At 34.9% G+C, this 21037-nt stretch overlaps 1 protein-coding gene across 3 annotated transcripts in view; it reads right to left on the bottom strand.

Annotated features, from left to right (window-relative positions):
• Positions 1–801: 801 nt before the first annotated feature.
• LOC145297504 (sodium-dependent noradrenaline transporter-like) overlaps positions 802–21037 on the bottom strand; it is a 345266-nt gene continuing 325030 nt past the window's right edge. For all 3 annotated transcript variants that reach the window (XM_080143402.1, XM_080143401.1, XM_080143403.1), the window contains exons 12-15: positions 19477–19577; positions 13832–14011; positions 7067–7141; positions 802–1174 (exon numbers count right to left, since the gene is read on the bottom strand). In XM_080143402.1, coding sequence (XP_079999528.1) covers positions 1151–1174; positions 7067–7141; positions 13832–14011; positions 19477–19577 — 380 coding nt within the window. In that variant the 3' untranslated portion in view covers positions 802–1150. The remainder of the gene's footprint in view (positions 1175–7066; positions 7142–13831; positions 14012–19476; positions 19578–21037) is intronic.

The following is a 21037-nucleotide window of genomic DNA, read 5'->3' as shown; positions in this document are numbered from 1 at the left end:
TCTAAGAAAAAAAAAACAAACACACAAATGTTCAGAAACAAATTCCTTTCGTTTCTTATTAGAGTTTCCTTTTTTACTATTTTTTCTTGTGTTCGTTTCGTATTTTTTCTTTTTTACTGTTATTATCATTTCTATTTTTTTAAAAACACATTTATTTTCTAAAAAAAAACAATAAAAAAAACTCTTTCTTTGGAACTGTAGATGTCAATTACTCCTATAAAAGGAGAGTTTTTAAAAACTTTGGTATTGTTTGATTGTTCTGAAACTGATTTTAAATACAGGTCACCATTTTGTCAGTATGCTATATATATATATATATATATATATATATATATATATATATATATATAATGGTTTTATACTTTGGTTTCCTAGACGCAGATCCACTGAAACCCGTTTATTTATTATACAACCATTGTTGGTTACATATATGCAGAAATATTTTTTTCTGATGAGGTGCGTCTCTCTAAATAGAGAATTCACTGAAACATGTGTACACAGATGTAACCAATAATGTTTATATAATAAACATACTATATATATATATATATATATATACATAATATATATATAGATGTATATATGTATATATATGTACATACAAAATATGTATATATATATGTATATATAGTATGTATATATATGCATATGTATATATAATATGCATATATATAACTATATATGTAATATGTATATGCATATATACATATACAGCTATATATATATATATATATATATATATATATATATATATATATAATTAGTGCAATATGTGTCGCAGTGTTTGTTACTTTGGTGAAATTTTAATATTGACAAGAGTTTCCATTTTTTTGTGACACATTAGTTCATTAAAACTGATGCGGAAATTGTCAGATGATTACAATAATGATGATAATAATTCTATTTTTCATTCTTTTCTTCTTTAATATTTTCTTTCCCTTCGAATGGCTTCAAAAAAATAAAATAAAATAAACATGCTCCATTGTTTCGTAGGGGATGAAAGCGGATGTTCAATGTTCAACCACCGGCAATTCGAAAAAAAAAAAAAAAAAAAAAAAAAAAAAAAAGATGATCACATGACTGTCATTTTAAAGAGATTTTTTGGTTTGCATTTTCTTTCTTTTTTCTCGTTTCTAGGCTGACATGTTCCTCAAAATGAAAGCCAATGTTTTTTCTGAAAAAAAAAAAAAAAAAGATTAAAATAGATTAAAACACCAGAAGAGCGCACCACTCAACCAACATGGCTTTTTAAAAAATTCTCATCTATTTCTATTAGTCTTCATCTCGCTATGTTGTGCCGTCGTCTTTCTCAGATTGACGATTGCGAGTATTGTTTTACAAGTAAAAATAAATAAATAAATAAAATGAAACAAATAAAATGCGCACAAAAAAAACAACAACAACAAAACAACCCACAGATTTTAACACACTCTACAGATATCAGATGTATTCTACGTGTATGCGTGATATTGTCACATAAAACGACTGTGATGATCAGTAATCGTGGAAATTTGGTAGAAATTAATTATTTAAACTGACGACTCAACAAGAACTTATTTACGTCAGACTTGAAAAGGACTATGTTAAGTTTTGAGACATTGTGTTGAACAAAGATGGCGGCGTAGTTCAGATCAGTAACCAAGATGGCGACGTAGTTCAGATCAGTAACCAAGATGGCGGCGTAGTTCAGATCAGTAACCAAGATGGCGGCGAAGAATTAAATGCGGTCTGTGACGTAGCAAACGGCGAACTGATTGAATCCAAAATTCAACAATTTTTATAATAATTTTGCGACGTTTTCATTGGTTGTTTAGCACAGCTGTTGGTTATAAAAATGATTGGCGAATCCATTCGTCTCATACCCCATCAAAAACATTTTACAGACTGTTATAGCCATCTGGGAAGCAGCACCGCAGTAATGTGTTGCATAGACGGAAATTCTGGAAAAGAAACTTTGCTCGCGGAATTTTTGTTTAGTCTTAGGCACATACAAATAATAAAGGAAATTGTTTACACTGGTTGTAGCGTGTGTTTGTTGTAAATGTTTTTTCAATAATTACAAGAAACCTTCTCTACCACCAATAGCAATGGCCAATGACTCTGATCTGATCTGAAAGTACATCCTTTAAACTCCTCGGCCTAACGCTCTCAGGAAACATAGGTTGGAACAGTTACATCGAGAGTATCGCCAGGACCGCTGCGAAGAAGGTAGTTTCTCTCTACCGTGCTAGAATGATACTAACGCCCGAAAGTATCCTATATGTCTATAAGGCCACCATTCGCCCATGTATGGAGTATTGTTGTCACATTTGGGCTGGTGCATCTACCACTAGTTTCTCGCTCCTAGACAAGGTTCAAAATAGAGTCGCCAATCTGATAAGGTCATGAACTGTCATCTAAACTTCAGCCTCTGTCCCATCGACGAAATGTTGCATCCCTCTGCCTTTTCTACAAGTACTTTAACGGTGAATGCTCTGATGAACTGCAAGCACTTGTGCCTCCTCGACGTAAATACCCCCGACAAACCCGACAAGCAGCTAAATCCCACCCCTTCACAGTAGATATCCCTAGATTTAAGAGAGCCTTCTACTCCAGTAGTTTCTTTCCCAGGACAGCTAGACTTTGGAATTCCCTGCCGGTTCCCTGCTTCCCCAACTGTACTGACATGCAGAAGTTCAAGTGCAACGTGAACCGACATCTTGCTGCCCAACTCCCTACACAGTACCCCCGATGCCCATGTCACTGGTAGTAGCCCCCTACAACAAAGTGGCAATATGCCTTGTTTGGGGTGAAAATGTAATAAAAAAAACAACAAAAAAAGAAAAATAGGGAGTAAAGATAGACTCGCAAAGTCCTTTCTCCAAGAAAAGGGCTAGCAAATGCATCGGATAATTATCTATAGTTTTCTTTTTCCTATGAATGTCTTTTTATTTTTAAAACAGTATTTGTTTAACATTATTAAATCATGTCTTTTTTTATTTTTAATCAATATTTTTTAACATTATTAAATGTCTTTTATTTAAAAAATATCATTTTAACATTATCAATTTTAAACAATATTTTTTAACATTTTATTTTCAAACATTTTAAATTTTTTTGTTTTTAAACAATATTTTTTAACAATTTTTATTAACAATATTTGCTTAATATTATTAAATCTTATGCCTTTTATTTTTAAACAATATTTGTTTAGCATTTTTATTTTAAAACAATATCTGTTTAACATTTTTATTTCGAAAAAATATTTTTAACTATTTTATTTTTAAATAATATATGTCTTTTTATTTTTAAAGCAATATTTGTTTAATATTTTTATTTTTAAACAACGTTTCTTTTTAAAATTATTAAATCATATATAATATTTGTTTAACATTATTAAATTACATGTCTTTTTTATTTTTAAACAATATCTTTTAACATTATCAAACTATATGCAATATCTTTTAACATTATTAAAATCATATACAATAGTTGTTTAACATTATTAAATTACATGTCTTTTTTATTTTTAAACAATATCTTTTAACATTATCAAACTATATGCAATATCTTTTAACATTATTAAAATCATATACAAAATTTGTTTAACATTACTCAATCATATATTTTAAAGATCTGTGTCAGCAGCGGGAATACTGTGGTCTTTTGACAAGCTTCTGGGTTTGACCTTTACTCCTGATCTGAAATGGAACACGTACATCAAGTCTGTTGCCAAGGTCGCTGGAAAGATGGTGGGATCCTTCTACCGCTCCAGGAGATATCTCACTACTGATGCAATTCTCTATCTATATAAAAGCCAAGTACGGCCAAGGATGGAATACTGTTGCCATATCTGGGCAGGAGCTGCCAAAAACAGCCTATCATGCCTTGACAGAGTACAAAATAGACTTCGTGGTTTAGTGGGGGATGCCCTTTTCTCTACCCTGCAACCCCTCTCCCACAGAAGAGACGTTGCGAGCCTATCCTTGTTTTATCGTTATTTTCATGGCAGGTGCTCGTCTGAACTCCAATCTCTGGTCCCCCCTCGCCAATCTTTCACGAAAAACACCCGTCTAGCTGAATCCACTGTGAAAAATTTCCCCACTCTATATCTGTGCCTAAATCAAAACGCAGATCCCATGAACAAAGCTTCTTTCTTAGAACTGCACGCCTGTGGAACTCTGTTCCGTCTGCCTGCTTCCCTCCGGACTACAACTTGGATGTCTTCAAGTCTAATGTTAACAAATTCCTAATGAACCGCCCCCCTAATTAAACACTTCATCAAATCTCCTCACTAACGTAATGTACTTGCAATAACCCTTATCCCTGAGTGGCTTCCGGGCCTTGATAAGGGGTGATCACTGTGTAAAAAAAAAAAAAAAAGAAATAAGTCAAATATGAAATATATTTCTGTTAATGTTTTATATATAACGCTGCATTTTTGATGGTCATTCGTGTTGAAGTTGCCAGTATTATTATTACATGAATGTTAATAATTTGCGAGTCTGGGAAAATAGAAACTCCAAAAAATAGAAAATTAAATAAATAAAGCAAAAATTTCAACAAGGCTATATTTAATACAATAAAGGCACCTATAATTGAAGCAGAACCGGTAAGAAAGCAGCCGCGCGCGCACGCACACACACACACACATACACACACACACACACACATAATAACTAAGCTAAACTTAAATAAAAAAGTACGTTTTTAGTTGTTTCACTCCCCTTTCTTCCTCCTATATTCTGTTTTTCTGGTAACAGACCGCATATAGACGCGTGTGAGAAAATCAACAGCAGCCGAAGGATAGCTGACTAGCGAAAATATTGGCAGCAGCAGATGTTAAAACACGTACGAAAATTAGCAAGTGTGTTCATCACAAGCAAAGGATGGAAAATATTTCACGTGGTACCAGGGCGAGAGAGTGCTAGCTGGCGCTGGTATGTATATATATATACATATATATATATATATATATATATATATATATATATATATATATATATATATTTCGTACATTTATAAGCTACAATCAACATCCAAATGAATGCTTTGACGATAATTACGGTTTTCAAAAGGCGAACAATTAAAAGATACATCTGCCTTACTTAAAATTTACTAGGTTTATTTATGGTGTCCTTTACATATAAAAAAACCCATCTAATACTTTTGCTGACGAGGAGACATTGTTTAAAAAAACTATGTGTCAAAATTATTGTCCGTGGCTTAATGTCTATCACAATAAAAACATCGTTTCCGAAACGATCGTACAAATTATTGACTTTGTTGTTGTTCCTTCTTATGAAACAGACTTTTAATTTTTTATATATATATAAAGCACGTGTGTGCGAAAAGACTTTAGAAATCTAGTGAAATGTGTTGTTTTGTTGCAATTAGCAAAATGCTGAGTCAGATTTTTTTCTTTCCTGATTTATTTGTTTTGTTGGTTGGTTGTTTTTGTTTTACGGCATATCAACCCTTGCCGAATCCAAAGATTTTGAAGAAAATTTTTTTTAATAGAATATATTTGTTGTTTTCACGTCGGTTTCTATTTAACCCATAGTTGGGACCCTAACAGGTACTACCACTCCGGGTCAAAGTGGACCTGGGAGCAATGATAATTAAAGGGTGGCTCCACACTCCCCAAAGCCCACAAGCTGGGGCCTCACCACTGGCTATAGTTTAAGGTCATACCCAGGACCCCCATTGAGGGACTTTTACCCTCTGCAGGAGGGGGGCAGTCGGCGTATTCTAATGCCCCACCGACAGGGCCAGATTTATTTGTTTGTTCCTTTGCGGCGGTACCAGACAGTGTGTGGGTCCGAAAGGTTTGAACTGTAACGACGCAATTAAAAAGTAACAACCACGTTATATCCCCCTTCCTTCGGTGTCGTTCTAGATACATCTCGCGCCTTTACTCTCACTTTCACTCACTGTCTCTCTATCTCTCACTCTTTCGCTCTCATTTTCCTACTTGGTATGTCACCACTTATCAAATTCAGGAGTCCACTCTTGGATAAGTGTTACGTGTTAGGTGGATGGCAAGACAGCATGATCAGTAATGGTGGAACAAGGGATAGGCTAGATTATTTAAGAGAACAACTCAATAGACATTTATTTATATTTGATTTGAAGACGACCATTTTATAGTCAGCATGGAAGCAGAGACACAGTATTGCGTTCCACGGACGACCAGTTCTGGGAAGAAAACTGTACTAATGGAATCTTCGTTAATTTTATGCACCGATAGTATGTGAGGAAGGTTGTTGTAGCGATGCGAATATTTGTTGCGTTATGTTTAATGAATGCAAACAATAACAAATACTTTTTCGATTTTTGTCTATTACCGATCTCCACACTCTCTCGTTCGCCGACCGTTTCTTACTTTCTCACTTTCTGCCCGTTGTTTCCCAATTTTCTTACATTTATCCTAGTACATTTCTTTCTTTTTTTTTTTTACACAGTGATCACCACTTATCAAGGCCCGGAAGCCACTCAGGAATAAGGGTTACTGCAAGTACATTACGTTAGTGTGGAGGCCCATGTTTCACTTTGCTTTAATCTCATTCTCGTGGCAATGTATATGTGTATGTGTGTGTGTACGTATATTCGTGTGTGCATGTGTGAGTATTTGTCTGCAATGATGAGTTTGCGTGGTAGTGGTTGAATTGTGATGACATAGATTTGTGGCTATACCAATGTTTCAGGCAATTTTCACTCATGTGCAGGTCTTAAATGTTCTTTGGGAGAAAAATAAATAAATAAAAGACAGGAGAAAGGGTTAACATAAACAAGAATGGTTTCTAACCGTAACTGGCACCATGATGGCGAGGGGCTAAGATGTTTGACCCATTATCGGGGAAGTCAACATCTAAATGCCACTTGCTATCGGCAAACAATTTTCTTTCACGTTAATTTAAAACTCGGCCGTGTGAAAGAGGACCCTAAACATAAGAATTTTAAGGGGGTCGGGTCATTACGTTTTGCCACGGTTTTCCCCTAAGCATGATACAAGAGAAAGGAAAGCAAAAAAAAACAAAAAACAAAAAAAAAACAATGTTCAATGGAAAACAAAAAAAGTTCATACCTCGAATCTTTTGACGCATTTGCTTTGCCGAATATTGTCGTGTTCCCACTCGGGTGATATGCTGAGAGCAAGTTTCTAAAAGAAGAAATAAAAATGAAGCCAATTTAATATTCGGAATAATTACTTCAAGTTGGGATTTAGTAATAACTAGCCTGGGTGCCCGGCGTTGCTCGGTGTTTGGAGGTGTGTGTTGAGCAAAAAAAAAAAAAAAAAAAAAAGTGGTAGTAGGCAGACAGAATGGAACTAGTACCGCAAAGGAGGAAAAGAACGTGAAAAAAAAACGTGACGTCTTTGCTATTGCGCCCATCGCAAAACCGAACGTAGGTTTAAATTAAGCCTAGACAATCGAGAAGAGGGGATGAATTTCGAAAATATTAGCGAAAAAAGCAACCCCTCCCTGTAGAAAAGTACCCAGTTGAGGGTGAAGGAATTAATGTTTTTGGCTAATTCTTTCGATATTTGTCGTCCGAAGGGTCGTGCTTCAAAAAGATACCGATCTCGTGAAAATCTGTTCCCTCTGCCGAAAGTTTTAGACATACATACATACATACATACATACATTTAAACAGACAGGTGAGATTTATATTATAGATAAACAAAGGCCATGGGAAAACAGATTATTACAATAAAGGAATATAATTTCTTTGACTGTAAATCCATACTATCAAGATGATAGGGAAACATTAAGTTTCTAAACTATTGAACATGGAATTGTGCTTTGATTTTCATCATGAAAAAATTGACCGAATCTTTCAGATTGAAGGAGGAAAAACTCGTAACTCTCGCTTCCTTTATTTGTACTTTAGTCTTGGAGGTGTGTAAATTACATTGTAGACACGTTTACAGGAAGTGAGGGCCAGCTGATCGGATGCGTGTGAGTCACATGATCAGGTTAGCTGAATCAAGGAGATTGGTTTTAGGCATAGAAGGCGACGGACGGCTTAACAGTCATTCCCTCTCCTTTCATTGGGGGGGCACGCTGACGTGTACCCCGCAAGCCAGAAATTCACTTCCATCCTTCTGCGGTCGACATCTGGAAGGTGAATAAAAAACTATAAAACCAATTTATCGTTTGAAGTGAATAAATCTTTGTCCCAAAACAGGTACCAGTCTCCCTCCATGACACGAGATGAATTCAGATGGACCAACTCGACGACGCATGAAGGTATGTCCCAAAAATACATGTACCACACACACACACACACACACACACACACACACACACACACACACACACACACACAACGGCATATGAACAAATAGAATGGACCAATAGACGTTCCCCCTTATTAGATAAATTTACAACAAATGTATCCCAATATAAACACGTTTCTTGTATATATGCATAACAATCATATATGTAATTACATTACAGGGGCATTAAATTAAGCCAGCGCTAAAACATACAAAAAACAAAACGATTATCACCCAGATTACTTAAATATTTTGAGCATATTGTTCTTGCTCAGTAAGAGTTTTTCATCGACACCAAAACCAACAAAGTGAAGCCATTGTTAAGATGGTTTATTCTCTATTTATTGAGATATGTCTCTGGTCCTCTGCAGTACTAAGAGATCCACCCTCCCAAGCTTTACTTTCTCCATTTAAGAAGGGGGTAGTTTATTACTAATAGAATAAGGCGATCCTATCGGATAATGCCAACGGACTCTCCATGCATGTTTTGCACACTAGAGTGCTCTACCCATAGAGCGCTGGCTCTTCTAATCTCACTTTCCGACCTTATGTCATCTCATCCACTGTGAGAAGGAGATAAACAGTGCATATTCTTGTTTTTCAACAACAAATAAAACGATTGTTATAAATTATCGTAAATATTTTATTTGAATGATTATATTTGTTTTGTGAGGGGTAAGAACATCGAAGAATACATATTTGGATTATTTGGACTACACTTCTCATCTTGTGTGTCAGTTTCATAACGTTTCAGAGTACTTTATCGTTATTTCCATGGCAGGTTCTCGTTTGAGCTCCAATCTCTGGTCCCCCCTCGCCAATCTTTTACGATAAATACCCGTCTAGCTGAAACCACTGCCAAAAAATTTCCCCACTCTTTAGCTATGCCAAAACCAAAACGTAGATTCCATGAACAAAGCTTCTTTCTTAGATCTGCGCGCATGTGGAACTCTCTTCCGTTTGCCTGTTTCCCACCTGACTTCAACATGGATGTCTTCAAGTCCAACATAAACAAATTCCTGATTAACCGCCTCCTCCAAGTAATGACACTTTATCAAATCTCCAACACTAATGAATACTGCAACACTATCCCATTGATTACTGTACACAAAATAACCCTTATCCCCGAGTGTCTTCTGGGCCTTGATAAGTGGTGACTTTCATGTAAAACAAAAAGTACTTGGAAAAATCAGTTGTAAAAGTAACCTTCCTCTGAAGGTTGAAGGTTCAATTTTCAGTGTGGACGACTGAAAATGCAATAACGAACTCCTTAGGACCTTTATCCAGTCACGGTTGACGGAATGAGAGTATTCTAACTCCCGTTGATTAAATAAAGGGTCTCGTTTGAAATGGACGTGCAGATCCCCGAGTTTGACAAAAAGATATCAGGGTTTGGCATGACACACCTTAAGAAGATCGAACAGAAACATTGTTAAAATGGCACTTAGGATGAGAACAGTAGTCCGAAGAATCCAAATAAATACGAATAAACAATCCTCATCCAAAAAATTTCTAAAAAGGAATATCGAAGAATATGTTCTGATTTCGTTATTGGGAAGTCAAATTAGAAGACACGTAGCTCAAAAACAAAGACCAGGTGCGGAGAATTTCTGTAATAAATAAGCATGCGTGAAAGGTTTAAGTTCCTATTTACAATGTCTCCCCACGGGACAGAGTTAGACACCAGGGTCGTTTTTTAACGTGGAGAAAAGGAACAGAAAAAGGTTTAAGTTAAACACCCAGAAAAATATATAAATTCAAACTTATTGAAAAAGAGAACAAAGTTTTCCTTTATTTGCTTTTCATTTAATGTAAGAGGTTTTTGGAGCCTTCTAATTTCAGCCGAATACGATACACATAAAGAAGTTCGATTTCAGTATCATTTCTCTAGTGGCTCGCTCTCCGCAAAAACATTTTATGTGTCTAGAATCCGTAAGATTTGTGCTAAAAAATACCACATTGAGTCCGCTGGAAAGTATTAAAAGAGCTGTATTATTCTGAGGTGTCCAAACGACGTGTCAAACGAAGTCGGATAAAATTAATTACGTAAACGATGTCTTTCGAAAATATTGTACCTGATTTATGAAATCCACTGAAGAAAAGATTATTTAGTTTGTCAGATTTTAAAAAATAATTGTGATGAGAAAATAAATGCAAATACTTAGTTTATTCGAGTAAGAATTCTATGTTAACAATGCACTTGTTTGGGGAATAACAAAAACAGGTCATTACCAAAATTAATTTGATTAATGGAGAATAGAAAGCAGACTTTGTGTTTACTTTCGCTAGCCTCTAAACTTTTGCTTATTTTGTCCTTTAATCCTCACATTCCATGAACAATGTTTCTGACAAAAAGGGTATAATTTCTATTTTGGTTAGTTTTTGACCTAGGCAAGGCATTTTTAGCTGCTTATATTAGGTGGCTTCATGCCAGTTCTGGAGTGATTTCTATGAAAAAAAAAAACGACTCCGTGAAAATAAATTCTCTATATACGTAGTAATATAGGTATTTCTCCCTTGCTACCTCTTGGTAAGGTGAAAAGGGATAAAAGATAAATTAAGGGAGAGAGAGAGAGAGAGAGAGAGTAGTAAGAGGAAAGAATGTCGTTTCACTGAAATTGTAACAGAGCGGGGAAGGCGCGTATGCAAATGTCGGACCGTATGCAAAGAAAACGACTATAAAATGAGTGTGTGCACAGACCGGCAAACACGTTCAGCACGTTCGAGATCACGTTTGAGATCATGTTCGAGAGCACGTTCAAAGAGAAGAAACACGATAATGGTTTATTCGGGAAAATATTCGAGACTGCATGTCGTTGTTATAAAAATAGAGGAGTCTTTTAGATTCTTTGCGACGTAGGTTGCATACAACGTGTGGTTCCCGTGTACAAACGTGAGTAACGTTATAAAATGATATTTTCAATAATTCATAAACCAAAAGTGTTGTAAAATAGTTAATTAATATGATGTTAACTCATTATTTCTATTTTTAAAATACATACAAAATTGTTTCTAAAATGTATGACATAAAATAGAAAAGGTGACGCGTATTTTATAGACCCGATAAAAAGTAAACAATTAAAAAAAGAAAGTTTTAAAGAATAAATGATTTAAACAAAAATGTATTAACATATAAATGACGAAATTACTTCAAACATTTCTATCAATTCTCAATTTGATACAAATTAGACGCGTTCTCTTTTCTTTTTAATTAATGCATTCATTTCGAATCTCCTCTTACACATGAAAAATATATCCAAATCCGTTTAAAGTAAATTCCTAAAATTAAAAATAAAATAATAACCTAATTTGTAACGTAATATGTATCGTAAAACTAAGACTAAACTTATAACGTAATGTGTAACGTATAACGTAATGTCCAACAGAATTCCTGAAACTGAAACCAAAACTAAACGGATAACGTAATGTGTAACATAATGTGTAACGTAATGTGTAACATTATTCCTAAAACTAAAACTAAAGCTAAATGAATTATCTAATGTGTAACGTATACCGTAATATCTAACGTAATCCTTAAAACTAAAACCAAAACTGAATATATTACGCAATATGTAAGGTATATCGTAATGTGTAATGTAACGTGCAATGTAATCCTAAAAACAAAAACTAAAGGTATAACGTAGTGTGTAACGCAATAATAACATAATCCCTAAAACTAAAATCAAAGATAAATGTATAACGCAATGTGAAACGTATAACCTAATGTGCAACGAAATGTGTAACGTAATATCTAAAACTAAAAACAAAGTTAAACTATAACGTTATGTGTAACGAATAATGTATAATTTAATCCCTATAGATACAACTAAACATATAAACCAATGTGTTACAAGTTTAAAAACTCCACAAATAAAAAACAACAAATAAAAAACAACAAATAAAACCTCAACAAATAACAAACAACAAAAAACAAAATGGCAACTAAATGTATATACCTTGAGTGACAAATAAAATATGAAATAATGGATATATTATGTTATCATTTTACACATTACACATATTATACTAAGTTATAAATGATTAAAATTAAAATGTATACAAACTTTATAAACTTCCGGTTTAGATAAGCACGCGCTTTTAATTAGGTATGGCCAAAAAATAGAAGAAAAACCAACCCGACAAGCAGAAGAATCTCACCCCTACACAGATGTAAGAAAGCCTTCAACTCTATAGTTTCTTCTCCAAAACTGCTAGATTTTGGAATTCACTTCAAGGTTCCTGTTTCCCCGATTCTACTGTCGTGCAGAAGTTCGATTGTAATGTGAACAGACATCTTGCTGCTCAACTCCCTTCATAGTATCCCTTTAACTTATGTACCTGATAGTAGCCTTCTACATCAAAGTGGCATTGTGCCTTGTTTAGGAGTGAAAATGTAATAATAAAAAAAGAAATAATGTACGCTTAAAGAATTCTCGATGCTAAAATATTTTTTCTTTTGCTATAATTTTCCAATAAAAAAAGGCTATATGTTATATGTATTAAAATGAATCTATGCAATAGTTACCCAAAATAATTATGCAAGATTATTGAAGTAAACAGGACATTTTATTTTCTATTTTAAAATACATTTTCACTCTATAAAATAAACATCGCATTTTAGTAATACGTACCCATCAACATCGACAGCCTAACATTCATTATAAGTCGCATCTTTCGTTTAGTGCGGATTGCGAACCCAACTTACATTTTTTCGCCATTTCTTCCGATTCAAGGCAAGTTGATGAACGTCCAACTGTTGAGAGATGTCCAATAAATACATTTTCTCTCCACCTTCTCTTTGACTTTCCTCTGCCTCTTTTACCTTCTAACATACCTTCAAAGCATAACTTTGACACGCCAATGGTTGGTCATTTAACGTGTCCAAATAATTGTTAAAATAAAAGTTTATTCAATTTATGTCCTCCCAGTAGTTTTATATGCCTTAATTGTATCAAATGAACTAAAGAACTAGCCAATCGCATTGAGGTGTTTCAAAATCACGTAATGCGTTTCATATATGTAGCCAAACTGGTAGGAAAATCCTTCTTCAATTCAACAAGAAGCTATAATAATTTTATTTTTAAAACTAAGCTCTAAAACCGGTCGCCGCGATTGTATCATCTACTCATCTAATATGAAGCACTGCATGTTACTGGTGTGTTCTTGAAATAAATATATTTGTTTGAAGTAGCTGAGTGGTCTTTGTTACGGTAATCGAGTAATACAATCTAGTAAATTGCCTTAATGAACGTTTATTCGTAATTGTAGCTGGTGATATGCTTAAGCTTCAGGCTTTAAGTGTATCTTTCGATACCCGTCTGTATTTATGACGTATACCAACCAATCATATTCCGGTGTGGATAAACCTGGATATATTGATATTCATCACATCAGTTACATAAAACGATCATCTCGAGTTTTGACAGTTCAGAGCCAACGAAGTTAGATTAAAAAAAAAAAAATGGTAAAAAAACTACTAAAACATTTCTGCTACCAATAGACACGTTTGTCTGCTGATAACATTAAGAGAAAATAAGTTGAAATAACGTTTTGAAAAATTTTCACAATTACCTCTCTTAGTGTTCCTTTCGTTTTCCAAATCTGATGAAGAGCCATGCCAGGAATGAACGCCATGGACGCACCAGCTATCAACCAACCAATCACATTAGCGTGCATTGGGTAGATGTAACGTTTGTCGGCGCTGTTGTACTCGAGGGGTTCGTAGGTAACAATACTAGAAATTACAATCATCTGCGAATAAGAAACATACAATAAAATGTTAAATACACAAATACTAAAAATACACGATACCTATATAATTTGGTTTCTAAAAGCCAGGATAGTCAAATAAAAATAACGATCGCCATTTGTTAAATGGAGAATGTAGAATATGAACTTGCAGAAAATGTGAATTATATATATGTAAGTGAGAAAGGTAGTTTGCTTGAAGAATTGCCGATTTATTTAAATGTGGAAAAATATGACAAGACTATAGCAATGCAGGAAACCGGATCTTAAATGATGTATGGAAAAAAATGGACAAACGAAAGAGAATCTTGTAGAGCTTGATTTTTTTTTTATATCTTCATATATTCATTTATTTTTCAGATTAATTATAAATATAACCTAGTAAAATACACTTTGAGATAATCAGGGTGTTAAAAGTCTTTGATATTTAGAGAATATAATGTCGTTTTCAGACAGAAACGGAATAAAAAAAATGCCCTTAACAAAAACACAATGGAAACTGTTGTAAAACCGGAACCGGAAATGAGTATATATATATATATATATATATATATATATATATATATATATATATATATTCCAAATTATATACATATATTCGTATAAAGGTATTCGTATAAATGTGACACATGTTATTGTTCAATAACAAAATGAAATTTAATACTAATATAATTTATACTCCTGTTCTTATTTTATACTAGTCCAAAATGTTTTCTTTTTTTAATAACTGGAATATGTTTAGGGGGATGGGATGTGGCGGGAGCGGGGAAAAGCGGCGTTTATTGCCCTAGTCAGGAAACAAGGTCAACCACTGGGTTATTCAGACGAGTCCCTGTGATAGTACCTCTACGCCTGGCCAATAGGCAAAGAAGGAGTATGAAAGCCGGGCGATAGATAGAGCCGATCTCCTCCTTAAGCAGTTAAGCGGTGATTTGTTTGAGTCACCAGCTCTAGGAAGGTTGTCGTCCAGGACTGAAGAGGCCTCCCTCCCCTAGGTTTAACTTCAGAGTTTTCCTTCTCCTAGACGGATGACCTGGGAAGATCTACGGGCCCATCAGCTCTGAGGGGGTTCGCCTCGCGCCTGGATCCTAATCCAGGTATTTCTGCGACCCCGCATGGGTAGTTAATATTAATTGGTTATTTAGGTCAATATCTACTGAAAAAATCGGGTATTTAGGTTAACATCTACAGAAAATTTTCACTCCTCAAACGTGGTTAAAAAAGGACATTACTATGCTTTCCATTTTCATTTTTACTGGGAGAGGGTATAGGTAAAAATTCATGCAGTGGAAGCAGCTAAATTTGCTACAGTATTGGATTGAGAGTGGCGAATTAATGTATGGTTAGATATAGTTTTGTAAGTTTAGGAATGTATGGTTAGATATGGTTTAGTAAGTTTAGGATTAGGATAAAGTGTCAAAGTATAATTTACTTGCTAATAGAAATTATGATTTGGTGTCCAAACTGAATATTTAGTATGACTAAAAGATAAGATATATGCTCAGTATAGATACAAGAGAACATTTGATATGGAGTACCGTTATACCTGATAGATATAGGTTATTGCGTATTCTGTAAGTATAGTTAAATATAGATAGATGGATTAGTAGCATGTTTCATTGTATGCGAATGCATGGAATTTTAGACAATTTGAGTAAGTTGCCTTCAGACTTCAACGAAGGAGGATGACTTCGCCTTTCTCTTAATATCCGGAAGTTTGTATTTCAATGAGTACCGGTTTAGTTTGTGTAATAATTATTGCAATACTATCTCTTAACAAAGAGATATTAATGGTTGCTGTTCATTATAGATTACTTTAAATCTATGTATAGGACTATGCTAGTAAGTATTTACTTAGAAGTTTAGTTATGGGTATTGCATTTCTGATATTCTGCACAACTACTTGTCCAGCACCCCCTCACTTACTCACTCTAACTGAAACTTTAAAATAAAATGAAATGACAGCTCAAGCAAAAGTTACGTTTAAACCAGGACCAAACTCAAAGAAAACCAACCTGCCTCCTCCCTTGAGGCTTGCATTTAACGAATATCCGCGGGCTTAGAACTAACTTAGATGATGTTGAATCATTTCTCCTTGTAAACACCCCGGATATCTTAGCATTAAGTGAAACTAACCTTCACTCCTCCATTCCCTCTAACCACTTTAACATGCCTGGTTATCTCCCACTCTACCGTAAGGACTCGGACAGACATATGCATGGGCTTGGAGTCTATATTCGTAACACCCTCCCCCTGACTAGAGAAATAAAACTAGAATCAGACGACAAGGCCTTTATGTGCTTCAGACTAAATATGCAACACAATATTAGCTACTTGTATTTTCTCTACCACTCTCCCTCAAACCAAGACTGTACCCTAATAAACAAAGTCTCAGACAGCATAGCACTCTCCCTCGATACTAGCGCACAAGTACATGTATTTGGTGACTTCAATGTCCACCAAGTAACTGGCTAGGATCCTCTAATCACACAGACGTAGCTGGTAGCACAACACATAGCTTCTCTATATCCCATTCCCTATCTCAGTTGGTTACATTTCCGACACGTTTCCCAGACCAGCAAGATCAAGATGCCTCACTTCTAGATCTCTTTCTGACAACGGTTCCGATGACTGTAAAACAAATTCCCACAGCTCAATCGGGAATGCTTATCGCTTATCTAATGAAAATTAGATCATATAGAATCACTGGAAGAATTCATAATGTAATTAAATCCTTATTAAGTAAGAGAAAAATCCAAGTTGTCCTCGACGGTCGTACATCTAAACAATATGACATAAATGCGGGAGTACCTCAGAGGTCTATCCTTGGACATCTATTATTCCTGATATTCATAAATGACCTCCCTGATAAAATTGTTTCGGAGATGGGTATATTTGCCGATGACACCACTCTCTATAACAGATATGAGGGGAAAACAAATGAACACATATCCAAGGAAATGGCTAGAGGATGACCTTCAATCTGTAGTGGAATGGGGACAAAAATGGTTGGTCACATTTAATGCTGCTAAGACTAAACTGGTTTCCTTCAATAACTACAAGAAACCTTCTCTACCACCAATAGCAATGGCCAAGAACATATTGCCTGAAAGTACTTCTTTTAAACTCCTCGGCCTAACGTTTACAGGGAATATGAACTGGAATAGATACATTGAGAGCATTGCCAAGGCTGCTGCAAGGAAGGTTGGCTCCCGCTACCGTGCTAGAAAACTACTTACGCCTGACAGTATCCTGTACCTCTATAAGGCCACCATCCGCCCATGTATGGAGTACTGTTGTCACATCTGGGCTGGTGCATCTGCTGCTTGTCTCTCGCTCCTGGACAGGGTTCCAAAGAGAGTCGCCAACATGATAGGTCCTGAACTGTCATCTAGGCTTCAGCCTCTCTCCCATCGACGAGATGTTGTATACCTCTGCCTGTTCTACAAATACTTTAATGGTGAATGCTCTGACGAACTGCAAACACTTGTACCTCCCCACCGTAACTACCCCCGACAAACTTGACAAGCTACTAAGTCTTATCCCTTTACAGTAGAGATCCCTAGGTGCAAGAAAGCCTTTTACTCCAATAGTTTCTTCCCCAGAACTGCGGATCTTTGGAACTCCCTTCCGGGATTCTGCTTTCCCAACTGTACTGATATGCAGAAGTTCAAGTGCAATGTGAACAAACATTTTTCTACTCATCTCCCTTCATAATGACCCTGCTAATTAAGTCCCTTATAGTAGCCCCCTGCTTCAAAGTGGCACTGTGCCTTGTTTGGGGTGAAAATTGAATATATATATATATATATATATATATATATATTCTTGCTAAGACGAGAAAAGTGTAATTTTTCGAAACTGCATGAAATAACGGAATTAATTATTGTACATTTCCTATCTTCATGTATCTATGATGTTGTATACAACGCCGCAAAGTGGACAAAAGAACAGGAAATAATTCCAATTCGCTTTTTAGTTTGTACAGCGGCATTTATTTATCTATTCATCATCACAGCCGTGACGTCATTCATGTGATGCAGAACATTCTCCCCGATTATTGTCCGTCTCTTTTTAATAATGTTTTTCCTCCACATGTGACGTCACTTCTAATGCATTCACATACGCGCATGTGCGCTATATATATATATATATAATATGTATATATAATATTTATACATACATATATATAGATATATATATGTAATAATCTCTCTCTCTCTCTCTATATATATATATATATATATATATATATATATATATATATATAGTCATCCATATAAGTACTGTTTCGCTGTTTCGCAACTCATCAGTGCGGCTAGACAGGCAACTGCCTCGTTATGATCGAAACCCGACCGCCCAAATAAGTGAAGGCTTCTCACCATTGCGCTATAGGCTGCTGTTGTGAGGGTAATGAATTAACGATGTTTTGACATCGTCAAAATGCCTCCGCTCGATTTGTTTACACAACGAGCGCCGCTTAATACGCTAATGGCAGTTTGTATATCACTTCCCAATATGCTCAACCCAAGATAGGGAGCATTATAGTCATCCGCATACAGTGCTGTTTCGCTGTTTCACAGCTCATAAGTGCGGCTAGACAGGCAACTTCCTCAAGCCAGGATCGAAACCCGACCGCCTAAACGACAATCAAGGCTTCTCACCATTGCGATATACACACTTACGATTATAATGGAATATATACTTTTAAGGTATATATTAAATAATTTTTCAAATTGTCATAATTAAATTCAATAAAAATTGATTTTCACTTTTAGATCATATATCGTTAGTTATCATTCCAGAACCAGAAGATGTATTTATTTCAGACTTATAGTATTTCATTTATATGTGAGTTTAGTACGCATCACACGTGTTTCGTTTAATAGTGGAAATTTACCAAATAATTTTTCAGAGACAAATACATGATTCTCGAAAAAAAAAAAAATAACAGTTGAAGAGTTTTTTGTCCTTGGAATAAATAGGATATGTCGAAGGGAAATGTTGATAAAAGAAAATGAAAATCTTTTAAAGTTCACAAAACCATGAGAATAAAAAAATAATAAAAACTCTTACTTATTATAATGTATATAGACACTCTCCTAAAGAAAACAAAAAACAAAAACAAAACAACAATAACAAAATATTGGATCCACCACTCTACGAGGATACACTATTTTATTGCGCAATATCTGATTTATCAAAATTCGACCATACTTCTTAAAGTGTCGTATTTAGGTTCCAAATTAAAAGCGAAAAGTTTTTCATGACCTCTAAGAAATGCTATTCACAAAATATTAATAAGACAGCCTAACTCAAATCCCTTATCAAAAATTTCTAACTTTTAAGTTACGGAAATAAAACCATTCCCGTTTTTAAATAGAGTTCGCACAAGTACGCAACTAATTAGATTTAATAGTAAACATAAAAAAAAAGGTTAACAGAAAACGAACAAAATATCGACTCACCATCAATAAAACAGGCGTTATAAATTTCCAACAGATTCTCCAGTAAAATCCTGGACGGAATCCCAACATAAGTTCAATATCATCACAAAATTGTTCGACACCTAAAAAGAAAAAAGAAATACTTCAATATAGTTTAAAACTTTAACATTTAAACAATTGTAATTCTAATAATAAAGAAATATTGACAGAATAATAATTTTTATAAAAAAGATATCTAAAATGGAGTATTAGTTGCCTCATATGCCTTGACAACGCACGAAACCGAAATCTAGTGGAAGATGGCCTATCTTCTTTTCAAGATTAGATTATCTATCTACGTTTAGTTTCAGAACTGTTTCCGATCGTTAGTTGTTCTATACAAGTCCTGGAGGAGACTGGTTCTCAGTAGACAGTTCTTGAGTTGGGAGCCACAGAGCAAAATATTCTTCCCGTGTTGACACGAAAAAAACATATGCAAGGTTGCTAAAGAAAAAGGTTTAATTCTAATGGAACAATTCTCGTTTCTGATTGATTGGTAGCAGAACGTGAATTAATTTGATTCGTCAGTTTTTAGCAGCATCATTTATAAATAGAATCTTCCAACTGTGAGGGACTATAGCCCATTATAATTAAAAAACATTGCAACAAGAAGTGAGATAGATAGGCTTACATTACTCCATCGTTAAATATCAGCTTAAGCGATATTAAACATTGATTGTATAGTTTGTAGTTAACGCAATCACTGATAAGTCCAGGCTTAGAGTGCATATTTAAAGTAATTGATTTCAGTAGTATTAAGCTACAAATAGACACAGATTTATAGCAAACAGTGGAAGAATGCAGTATCGGCAGCTAAGTGTAGGTGTACCGAGATGATTAGAAAACGTAGAAATTCGAAACTCGCAATTACTAGAAAAATTATAATTGTGAGGTGAAAAATGTGAAACCCCGAATTCTCTCACTCTCTAAGCATCATGATTTTGCTTCTTTTCATGTGAGTCTGATTTTATAAGTTATAACACTTCTTTGCGTAGCTGGTCAAAGTCATCTAAATTTGACAACAAATGCGTTGCAAAATCTTATTTTCTTGATAACTACAAAATTGTCCATGTATTAACAGTGTTTTTCTGTTGTTCTTGGCCTTCGGGCCGGGATCAAAGTGTAGTATCTATCTGCAGATGCTGCCCTTAAGATAATTTGTAACCAGTCAATGGAGAGGAAACCCTCTATACTGGAACAATTATTATTTTTGGTAAGCAGAGTGCCCCCTTTTAACCTACTTTTAGGGGAGCTGGTTTTTACCCCACATTAAAAACGACCTTGTGCCGAATTTGCTTGGGTGGGGAAGCAAATAAATACATTAACAGTGTTAAAAAATTCTTTTGAAATAACTGACACGCAACATCATCACTCATCTTCCTCCTACCGCTCGTCACTACTCACAATAATCAATCTAGCTTACGACTTAGTTAATGCTGCATTTCTTTTTGGCCATCAGTATCAAGTTAGGCAAGTTCATTCTTCTACGTGTATTCTACCGATCATCTCTGAACACATATATCATACACTTGATAGGGCGGGT

Source organism: Euprymna scolopes, chromosome 18, assembly GCF_053919585.1.
Source record: "Euprymna scolopes isolate OS-2025 chromosome 18, ASM5391958v1, whole genome shotgun sequence".
Classification (NCBI taxonomy): Eukaryota; Metazoa; Mollusca; class Cephalopoda; order Sepiida; family Sepiolidae; genus Euprymna; species Euprymna scolopes.
Note: the sequence above shows the minus strand (reverse complement) of the source record. Positions and strands in the feature narration are given on the sequence as shown.